The sequence below is a fragment of the Acromyrmex echinatior genome, chromosome 5 (genome assembly GCF_024713525.1).
Source record: "Acromyrmex echinatior isolate Ae372 chromosome 5, ASM2471352v2, whole genome shotgun sequence".
NCBI classification, from domain to species: Eukaryota; Metazoa; Arthropoda; class Insecta; order Hymenoptera; family Formicidae; genus Acromyrmex; species Acromyrmex echinatior.
In genome coordinates this window covers 11,512,469-11,524,752 of record NC_141856.1, presented here as the reverse complement: position 1 = coordinate 11,524,752, position 12,284 = coordinate 11,512,469, and the positions used below count along the sequence as shown (strand labels likewise).

At 26.9% G+C, this 12,284-nt stretch overlaps 2 protein-coding genes across 2 annotated transcripts in view; one reads left to right on the top strand and one right to left on the bottom strand.

The window, feature by feature from the left end:
* The window catches only part of rudimentary (carbamoyl-phosphate synthetase 2, aspartate transcarbamylase, and dihydroorotase rudimentary), a 33,339-nt gene extending 28,008 nt beyond the window's left edge, over positions 1–5,331 (top strand). The window contains exons 21-26 of the mRNA XM_087406706.1: positions 510–856; positions 1,026–1,167; positions 1,337–1,407; positions 1,524–1,702; positions 2,472–2,676; positions 2,973–5,331. Of these exons, the coding sequence (XP_087262832.1) occupies positions 510–856; positions 1,026–1,167; positions 1,337–1,407; positions 1,524–1,702; positions 2,472–2,676; positions 2,973–3,170 (1,142 nt within the window). The 3' untranslated portion in view covers positions 3,171–5,331. The remainder of the gene's footprint in view (positions 1–509; positions 857–1,025; positions 1,168–1,336; positions 1,408–1,523; positions 1,703–2,471; positions 2,677–2,972) is intronic.
* On the bottom strand, positions 5,082–12,199 carry LOC105153613 (uncharacterized). The gene is made up of 3 exons (XM_011068553.2): positions 11,971–12,199; positions 7,590–7,728; positions 5,082–7,345 (listed from the first exon to the last, which is right to left on the bottom strand). The coding sequence occupies exons 1-3, from the start codon at positions 12,023–12,025 to the stop codon at positions 7,198–7,200; spliced, it is 342 nt and encodes a 113-aa protein (XP_011066855.1). The 5' UTR covers positions 12,026–12,199; the 3' UTR covers positions 5,082–7,197.
* Positions 12,200–12,284: the final 85 nt, after the last annotated feature.

The following is a 12,284-nucleotide window of genomic DNA, read 5'->3' as shown; positions in this document are numbered from 1 at the left end:
AATTAAAATAGAAGAACCCATCCAGTCCAATTATGATAAAATCAAATTTGAAAAATGAATTTATATATATATATAGATAGATAAAATATATATTTTAATATTAGGTGTTGGAATTAATTCGTAGCGTTTTACAAGTGATGGGAAGTACTTTCATTAATGTATTTTTTAATGCTCATGTGAAATAAATAACATTCTTTCATTAAAAACGCTACGAATTAATTCCAACACCTAATATATATTTATTTTTTATAATGTCAAACTGAGATTGTTTATTAAGATATTTGTAGAAACACGTTTAAAATTGATAAATATGTATTTGCGAATAAGATTAAATGTCTCACAGATATTATTTCTCACATTGCATATCTTACTATTGCAAAAACAGCAACTACAATAATCATAATATTAATAATGACAACAACAATAATATAATAAGAATCATTTATAACTTACTATTATAAAAACAGATAAAATATGAAAATCAATTAATTTATGTTCTATTTTGTCAGAGTCGTTTACGCATCTCTTGCAACCGGCATCGCACAAATCGAGCGTTCACTTTGCGCCATATACAGACGCCATCGATAAAGAACATTCCAAGGCACTACCCTCTCAAAGAACTATCTCACCGTTGCCCATCAGCAATGTTACTAGATACAAAAGCGACAGTAATCCAAATCTGCTTATGACTGCCGTCGCATCGATTCCAACTGTCCATACAAGCAACAGTCTAATCGGACATCACGTGCTCACCGTGGAAATTTTTAATAAAGATATATTGAAAGATATATTTCACTTAGCAGAAACTTTTCGAAATGCTATCAGAAAAGAACGACCCTTGGATCATATTTTAAAGGTAAATAAAATTAAAGATTACTTGTAGAGTTTCTTTTACTAATAATTTAAAAATATATATATATAGAAATCATTATAAAATTCAAGAATGTTAATTATGAATTTTTAAATAATATACAAAACTTCCTTAATTTCTTAGTTAAAAAGATTAAGTATAATGTATGGTTAAGGGAAAGATTATGGCTTCTATCTTCTACGAAGTCAGCACGAGAACATCGTGCAGTTTTGCTGCCGCAATGGAACGTCTCGGTGGACGCGTGATATACATGGATGGTTCTACATCATCAGTGAAGAAAGGCGAAACTTTAGAAGGTTTATAGAAATTTGTTTCATACAATAAAAGTACGATCCTTGATAAATATTGGAGTGAAATGTACTCTAACTAATTATTATTCTAATATGCAAAGACAATTTACAAAATATGCGGGAGTAATTTCTTTTCTAATCTTTCGTCAAATATCTAATAAATTATTATTTTTAGATTCAGTAACAGTAATGGCAGGATACGCGGATGTAGTTGTACTTAGACACTCAGCGCCGGGTGCGGCAGCTGTGAGTATTGAAGTTATATACATGAGTATAAAAAACTATTTATTTTATTGATTTGATCAAATTTTTTTGCATTTTTTATATCTTTCCTAATTTTAAATTAATAATAATTTATACAGAGGGTAGCGCAGCATTGTAGGAAACCGATATTAAATGCCGGTGATGGAACCGGTGAACATCCGACGCAAGCGTTACTAGACATTTTCACAATTAGAGATGAATTCGGAACCGTAAATGGTCTTACAATCACCATGGTCGGGGATTTGAAGCACGGTAGAACTGTTCATTCTCTTGCAAGGTTAGTGCGACAAAAACAATATCCAAGGTAATCAATTAAAAAAAAAAACAAAAAGTATATAAATATCACACGCATAAGTTTATGTACCCTATAAAAAAATGATCACATTTTTCGTTAGCTAAGACATGCTGCAATTTTTGATTAGTAAATTTTGATTTGTTAATTGTTGAATTTGTTGACTAATATAATAGACAATTGTACACACACATATATATTATACAATTTTAATTCTGAATTTAGATGCGATCTTTTATGAAAAGTGTAATTGATTAAGACAGTCTTAAATATACAATATTCTACTTGCAAAAATTGAACAATATATCAAAATAAATTTGCACAAAGTTATATTTTTAAAACTGTTGACTTCTGCAGACGTTTATGTTAAAAGGATGTCGATTTCAAATCAGAAAATATATTTAAAAATCTGAGATTTTAAAGAAACATAAAAATAAAATTAATCAAATTTTGTTTCTTCAAACAAAATTACATACGCAATCTATAAATTTAATTTCAATATATTAATAGAATTTTGAATGTATTTTTAGTAAGAAAATATAAACGTTCAAATATGTTTATTAAGAACAATATATTTATAACTGGCAATAAAAATCGAAGAAGTTATTTGATTCTAAATAACAAGTTTAATTCGTATAATCGTAAACTTTACAATTAATTTTTATTTCAAACAATGTAATTATCCTTTATAACATTTTATTGAAGCAAAGATATTTTCTTTTAATACGTATCATTTTTTAATATTCTGATGTAGACTACTAACCCTATACAACGTAGAACTTCGCTACGTCAATCCACCTGGCCTTGACATGCCGAATCATGTCGTTAATTATGTGGCTGAACGTGGTATCTCTCAAGAAAGATTTTCAACTCTGGAAGAGGCTCTACCCGATACCGACGTACTTTATATAACGCGAATACAAAATGAGCGTTTCGCTACGCAAGAACAATATCACAAGGTGAGTCGTTACTTGAACATTGAAATTTTCGTAAGAAAGCAAGTACATTCTATACGCGATCGTGTACTTCTTTTATTATGAAATTCTGTACGAATTAGGTTTTTAATAATTCATATTTTTATTAGAAAATTATTACATTATCTATCCGAAATTATATAAAATTATTGAAATTATTATTGATGTTTGAAATTAAATATTCATTTTACTTCGAATAACGCTTTTACTTCAATATTTGCTTTTAAATTAATTTTGACACATTAATTTAAGTTTTAAAAAAATCATTACATGTACAACAGATGTGCGGATTCTTCATAGTAACTCCGCAGCTGATGTCTCGTGCAAAGAGGAAGATGGCAGTGATGCACCCTTTACCACGTGTTTTCGAAATAAGCAAAGAATTCGATACTGACCCACGGGCGGCTTACTTCCGGCAGGCGGAAAACGGAGTCTACGTGCGTATGGCATTGCTGGCCATGGTCCTCGGACGCATCTAATCTTAATAAGTCATTTGTGAATCAAAGTGTCTGCTGAAGGAGATAAACGATTGCGCTAAGGAAAATACACAACATTTCTTCTGTGATGCAACTTGAGAGAGTCAAGCTGAATATCATTTTGGCATTCCAATCGTGCGACTATGATAATCTTCAGTTACCAACTTCGATTCATCACTGTGCGTACGAATAAGGCTCCATTTGGCGTTCATAACGCTAGCAAACATTATTTGTCAGACAAGCTGAGTAGATAATTAGATTCGTAAAAGAGTACAAACTAAAGCACGAGACACTATAAATTGTAGTTCTTACGAATTTTTTTAAATTTGTTAACAAAGGTTTTCTTGAAGCGATTTCCATTTTTAAATTACTTTTTATTAAAGTAATTTAGACATTTTTTACATACACATGTTAATTTTTTACAAAGAAAAATAGTATATATTGCCACAAAATTTTTTGAAAACTATTTTTCATAATTCATTAACTTTAATACGTAAAATATATTATAATATTTAAATTATAAATTCGTTTTCCGATAAACAATTAAGGTTCAACAATCTGTTGTTCTAATTTTAATAATACTGAAATAATAATAACAAAATAGTATATACAAAGTTAGAAAAATTTTATGGTACAAAATCTTGAAACTTTGAAACTTGCGAGCGTTGTAAGCGCCAAATGACAATAGTTTTACACCACAAAATTTTTCCAATTTTGTATATTTCTTTGAACTTTTTATAATAATAATAATTAGCAATGTATATTTTAACAGTATAAAATGCATATATAATAATTCCTTGTAAGACACAAACAAAATGCAATATACAAAATAAAAATTTATTTTGTATAACAATTTTCCAATTTTTAAAGATATATTTTTAAAGATTGGAGATTTATATTAAAAAATAATATATATTTTTGTTGGAGCTTTTCAATATTATATATTACATATTTCAATGTATATGTGTACTACATATATACCAATGTCTTTCAATTTTTTTTAATTTGCGGAACATTAAGTATAACGAATCACATTTAGACGATGATGGTCTGGCACATACACTCACAAAAATACGTTTTCAAGTGTAAATTTTATAACAATACCAAATTTTATAAATATTTGTTATTTGGTAATTACATTTATCGACAAAAAAAAACAGGCAACTAAATTTTAGTACAAATTTTTAATATTTTCGAATAGCGATAATGAAAAATCATTGCATTGAGATGGACCAAACTTAAATTAAAGCTTGAACATTCCCCTTGATGACTAAGAAAATCAAAATTGAGTTACAGAAATTATTTTATAAAATGATGGATATTGAAGATATACTTTGACAAATAAGACAACATCTTTGGCTGACAACAAAATTGGCTGCATGGCACAAAAACATATGAATTTTTAAACTCATTGATTTCCTAACAAATCTGTATTTTTAATATTTTTCTACGATTGTATATATAATTAAAGATACGAAATTCATGTATAAAAGATAAAAAATATAAATTACATAATTAATTTAAATGCTTACAAATGCCTACAAATAAATCTAACTACATGTTTCGGCTACAAGATTTAAGAATAATAAAAAATTCTTATTTAATAATGTGAAACATAGAGTACGTTGAAAGAAATGCTATTAGTACTATTTGTAACTTTGTTTTTATCTCGTTTTCTTAAACGCAATCTATGTTTCTAACTAACACTAAGAATTTTTTATTATTTTATACATACATAAAATATGAAAATCGTATACAATATGTGTATACAATGCATGCTATGCATAATTTGCACGCTCGCGTGTGTGTTTGAATTGATTATATTTTTAAAAAATGTATACTGTTATTAAGCTAAATCTAAATTAGAATTAATGATAAGTGTTAGTAATAGTTAATAGAAAATGACAAAACGGATTTATATACAAACAACTTTTAATTATATTTCTAATATTTATGTACATGATGAGCAAAATACATGATATTCATTTATAGATAAATATAACTTTCACAGTTGGTTCAATCATAACAATTTAAATAGCACTTTTGGCGTGAAAAACGCTTAACGCTGGTAATGTATAACTTTATTTGAAAATATTTTTTTAAGTAACCGGTATATCCTACAATGTTAGCAATGTAAACAGAATACAGATACTTTGAGATCACAGTTAAGTTTAGCATAAAATGTTTTACGCGTACCTGATCCCCATAAAAGATTCTGTAGTTAAAAATTTTTTACAACCTGTCAACACTGAACTGTGTTACATTATATAGCTAGAAAACAATAAAGATATCGTACTTCGCGATATTTGACTATAAATATTATCAGTATTATAATTCGTTATTCTTATTTAATATTCATCTCAACTATAAAATATTTATGCAGCTATATATCAACCTATTTTAAAAAATAGTATGTGTGAGCAAATTTTGATATTAAATTAAATGTATGAGAAACTACATTTATTTTTACACACAAATAATGCTACTAACTTATTACAAAAAATATATATTTTATGATGGAATTTTATTAAAATAGTAATTTATCAAATTTTTTCATGTGCAATTTTACTTTCTTATATTAGCTTTTATTAAAAATATATGATTCTACATTATAAGAAATTAAATGCTAATTATTTTTAGCAAATGTCGGAAGTTCAGATTTGGTATAATCGCAAATGCGGCTATTTAATAAATTTAATTACATAAATAATAAATAATAGTTTGTAAATCACAGTAAGAAACATATATGTCATGAATTCTCAATAAGTAATGTATAGTTTACATATTCTGCAACAGTTTAAGATGGATTCGTATTAATAATATTTAAATTTTTATATTTATTTAGATATTTTAATTTTTATTTAGTATACATTTACGGTTTTATTTTATTGTAAACGTGAATGGAATTTATCGAGAGTGAGAAAAGGACACATATGAGCGATATTACGTATTGAGGATTCGCATATATTAAGCGAATTCTCCAATACATCCTGTATTTGAGGAACTGCACATTCTCTGACCAAAATAGAAGCATAAAAAATGCTGCTTACTGATGTTGACGTCATCTTATTTTATTAAAAGCCGTATTTTTTAAATAAATAATTTTCGTGACTATTTTATTTATATATTATGAACTAGTTGTCTAATTACATTATTTATTACGGAAAATAAGTGTATTATTCATAACTTTAATCTACTACTTTCGATATAGCATACTCTTACGTTATATAATTTTTTTATTAATAAGGATACTTTACTTATTGTCGTTATATATTTTAACATTTGTTGGCGTTTTGATTGGAGAAAACCTCGTTGCAATTCATTTTTATGCAATATTTTTACACAATACCTAGTTCTATTTCCTTGACAAAACGTATAGTATGATATTAAAGAGTTATTAATAATAAGTCGTGTCCACTATTTCGAGTTTATTAATTCTGTTTAGAAAGTGCGTATTATAAAATCACATATCTTTCATAAATAATAATAATATCTCTTTGAAAAGTAAGGAGGAAACACAGATTTTTCAAAGATTTTGATCTCCTTTAGCATGATAAATTTATATATAAAAAATAAGTTATACCTACAGTACATACCTTAGTGTAGGATTCTTTTATATATTAGGTGTTGGAATTAATTCGTAGCGTTTTTTAATGAAAGAATGTTATTTATTTCACATGAGCATTAAAAAATACATTAATGAAAGTACTTCCCATCACTTGTAAAACGCTACGAATTAATTCCAACACCTAATAGTAAAAAATACTATTATTGCAAGACCTATTCAATAAAACGTTCGGACACGGCATAATTTATTTTTTATATAGATTTACCTTGCTAAAGGAGATCAAAAGAATGTGAAGAATTTATTGTATTTTCCCTCCTTATAGAAAGAGTTTCAACACACTTTCACACATTTTAATATTAAATACTATAAGCTAATCATTAGACTCGCAAATCTTAAATTTATATAAAGAATTTATGAAATATCTATCATAATTCTTACGAATTTCCAATAATTTTTATTATATCAAACTACATCATCCGTCTCCTTGGACCCAGTAACACCATTGGGATATATATTTGAAGCTAAGGCTTTCATGTCATCTTTCCGGCCTCTTCGTGCAAACGGCAACATTTTCAGTCTCAGTTTTTTTCTCTTCATAGAATCTTTCTCTCTGCAATAATGTCCGTTGTAACGATAATTAATAATTACTTTCACACACACATACACACACACACATTATCGTTCTACAAAATGTTCTTTTATAACGTGAATATATTATCGTTAAGTTTACATCATCTAAATAAGAGAGTTTTCTGTTGCATACATACTAATGAACAATATCTTTGCTGTTATTTGTCAAAATTGTTTAATCAATAAGATGCAAATTTTTTGAAAAAGGATCATCGTTAACGTACTGGTGTCTGCAATCTATGAAGATACCCATCGAGAACAGCACCACCATGGCAACGATGATGCCGAACACAACAACTATCAACGTCACTAACGCGTCCTCTTCCTCGACAGTGAAGGATGTCTCTGACGTAGGCATGTACGCTGAAAGAATCATTTAAGAAACGTTTGGCAATGCTTTTAGGGCTGGGCATGTATTTACTGTATTTATTGCATGTAAATACTTTTATTTAAAACATATTATAATGTTACAAAAGTGTATTTTGTATTTTGCACTTCAACGGAGCACATGAAAATATTATGTACTTTTTATTTAAAATCGAAAGATTGAAAGTTTTTTGTATTTTGTAAGATTAATTGTCAATCTCAGTATTTAAAATACAAAATATAAAACACTTTTATATTATCAATTTTTCATAATAATCTGAAATACAAAATACACAATATTTTTATGTGCTCCGATAAAACATTAAATATAAAATACAATTGTTTTACAAGTAATATTTTTCGAATAAAAGTATTTCAAATGCACAGTTCTACATGTTTTGCATTATGCGAGAAAAAGTCGTTTGTTTCGTACGAATTTTTGTTTTATTCCGTGTGAATAAATTCTTAATAAAAGATAACACTAGAAAAATAACATTAAAAAAAAATGTTAAAAATGAGCAGCTCGTATTTATATTAATAAAAATGTGGAAGTTATGCGCAATGGCAAAGGCTGTTCTATAGATATTTTTTAACTAGCACGCATTTTATTATATTCATAAGAAAAGAACTGAATGTATCTAGAGACAAGAAAACATGCCAATGATGGAACGTCAAGGATCATACAGTGACGTGATACCTGATAAGAGCATCGTGTCTCTTATGCAAATATATAGTGGACATAAAAAACTTGTTCTACGATTGTGTGGCATTGATATTTTAAACACAACTAATAATAATTCTATCATATAAATTTTTAGAATGAATCAACTTCAATGTATTAAATAATTATATCTTTTTTTATTTTATACAATCAATAATTAATATTAAATTTATATTTGACTTATAAATTTGAATTATTAAATATATTTTATTTTAATTACATAATATATTTATATAATTTAATTTGTTATATACAATATATATTTAATTTACTTAATTATTTAAAATTTTAATATTAACAACAAGAATATTATTTTAAACTGTAACATTTGTATCGAAAATAAACAATAAAATATTTTGGTAAGTTGATATTTGCTGTTGAAATAGACATTTTTCTTAGTTCTATTATGTAAAAGTAATATTCTTCTCAAGAATTTTTATATGAATTAGTTTTACGTAGATTGAGCATGCTTGTCTACAATTTTCAATCTTTCTGTTCACTATCGCGTAACAGTTTTTCATGAGTTATTAATAGAATTATTCTGCTTCCTAGAGAAAGGTACTCTTAACATGCTAGTATGCCACATTAATCAGAGACGAGCAACCTTAGACGAGAGGCGTTTCCACTATGCTATATGCTTGTGTTTGTTGAAATCATGTTGCTCTAATTCTGATAAATTTCACGTGTTGCTTTTTCATGTTATTATTTATTATCATTGTATTGAAAAAAATGTTCGGAAAATCGATGAAAATTCTGATTGTATCTCAATTAAAATTCTTGTAAATTTAACTAGAAAATTCGGATTTGTCCATTTTCAACCAAAATTTCAATTTATAATCAAACATTTTTTTCAGTATGCAAATAAATTATACATTTAAAATACTATTAAAGTAAAATGATACTATAAATCTCGAATTTGATATAGTATACAGAAAAATATAGTCAAAGTTGTAATTAGAAAAAATTAAGATTAAAATTAACGATTTATTTGTATTATTCTTCTCGTTAAGCTTTACGTAAATTACGAAAGATTTGTTACATTAAAATGTCCGATTCAAAAGTATGAGAAACATAAAATTTGGAACGGTTATACTTTCTTATTATACAATATGAAATCAGATGAATTTATTATTGTCATTATTCAATTAATGTTTGTGTATTATTCAATTAATATTTAGTCAATTTGCTGATTGTTTAATAATAAATGCACACATTTGTAAAAATTTTGTGCACACATAGTATTGTACGACACATGCAAATCAGATTTGTCCACGTGATAAATGATTTTGATACTTTTGTGATTTGTAATAAAAAAGAATGAATATAAAAAAAGAATTTTCTTTATCAAACTCCACCGTGAACAATACACATTATGTTTGTCAGAACCATCATCAATTTCTGTAACTCTCTTATCGCTTAGCTTTTTTATACTTAATTATTTATTTATCTTTAAAGCTGAATGTATTATACACTAAAATGTATTATACATTAAAAAACAAATTATTATTATAAATTGAAAGGCAAGATTCTACACAGACGGCTGAGTCTATTTTAAAGCATTTAAAGATGTAAAAGCATATACATTTATCTTTTTTAAAAATATGCTGAACGCACATAAAAACTAAGGAAAATGCACTTGAATAAAAATTATATTAAAAAAAATTATAGTATTTAAAAAATTTAATTAATTAAATTAATAAATTAAATTATAATTATGATATTAAAAAAATTTTGCATGATTGCATTTTATCGTGACATTATATTTCGCTTGATGTCATTTATGATGACAATGCATTTGACCTAAATATTGTATATTTTGCTTTTACAGCAATGGTTCGATTGTATATATAATAGTATTTAAAAAAGCTACGTACAAGAAGCTAAAAATACATCAATTTAAGTAAATTTTTATCAAAAAATGTTAGAAATAATTTTTTCGAGACAAAAGTATATAAATACATATTAAGGATTCATAACTATTAAAAAATAAAGAAATAATAGCAATTTTCAAAATTATTGAACAGGTATCGCAAAGTTGGCTTATGTCTCTCCGTATAACGTACGGCATTTTTCTAAAAGAGTATTTCTCATTCAGCTGTGTCTTTACGAAATTTATCTCGAGTCACCGGTTTTTATTTGAGTCACTTTCGCGATCATTACTTGTCAGCTTTCTCAGTTCAGATCGCAACATCGGCATGAAACTTACATGATGCAATTCCACAATGTACAACTCAACGACGGGCTCATTTATCGGAATGCTCGCATGCGTTTACGATCCAACTCATTGACAATCTGATTTGTTATAAGCATGGCAAGTTACTAGTCTCTCAAGGTCTCGGTAAGAATTAATTAGAGATCTTGCGAATGCTGAATGCTATCTTGTTTTGTCTAGTATGTTACTTTAACGTTCCTACGTTAATTTTTCTTTCCTTCAGTCTTCACATTTTGCATCGTTAACTTTCATTGTCATATCATGATCCCATATCTTTGATCGTTCTTGACAAATACACAATGCATCCACATCTAATACATATTTTTATGTTTTCGAATTTGATAATGTTTATTAAATAAATTGAATTTATAAAACAATGAAAATGAGAATCTACGTTAGTTATTACAAATGTTTACTTTCACTGATTCATGCATTTTCACTCGCTTTGCATATTAATCTTCTTAAGATTTTGTAATAATATTATCGCGTATCATCACATATTGAATAGAATATTAGAAATTATTGTGACAATTAAATTTGAAAAGATCGATTAAATAATGAGGAACAAAGAATCGATATTAAGATTGATTGAAAAATTGATAAGACACAAACAATTTTATATAATTATGCGGCCGTGATTGACATTTGATAAATAATATCTACATAAGCATGTGTATTATGCACTTCGTTGTTAGTTCCCAACAATTAAGCTGTCAACGAGAATGCCAATATTTTCAAAGCAAAATAGGCATTCGTTCTCTTTATTGTTTTTATAACGGTATAATAACTGAGCACACTTATATAACCGTGCATACAATTGAACATTATTATGAATAACTGTTTATTGTTGAAGAAACGTCTTTATCGGCTATCATTTTTTAAACTTTTCGATATGATAGAAAGCTTTCTCTAAGAGAGTCGTTTGAGTAAAAATTTAGATTTATCCTTAATAATTATTTTCTTCTGAGATTTCGAATATTATTATTTAATATTATTATTTTCATTTTTTGCAACAGTAATAATTGTTATACATGCATAAATCTGTAGAATTTGGGGTTAGTTTGATACTGTAAGTATTAAACTAACTTTTTATTTAATTAATTATTATTTATTAAATATCTATTTAATTTAGCAACTAAACACATACATTTTGTAATGATTAGCAATATTTATACAAATTTACATGTTTATTTACACTTATTTAATACATGATATCAAAAAACTTCTCAGCTTAAACTCTTATAACTTATAATTAGAATCATCGTTAAATAGTAATATGAAATACTCTTTAATTATTTTTTACTACCTTCTGTCGGTGCAGTGTTGATGCTGTCATTCACATTTCTAACGTGTGCTTCCATCCTTTGCCAATAAAAGAAAACAGCCTCTAATTTCTTCTACTTCTTATTTTAGGTTATCTAAGCTAACAGAGTAAGAAAGATCAACAAGAATCGAGTAAATATGGTTTCGAGTTCTTCCGATTCCCTAACATGTTACTCGGATCAAGATTTTGAGGTAAACTGAGCTATACGTCTGCGGTCGAGTGATATGCTCGGCGAGGCGCCAATGAAAGCGATGGAAGGGAAGGCCGAACGACAGTCGAAGCAAGGAAAAGAACAC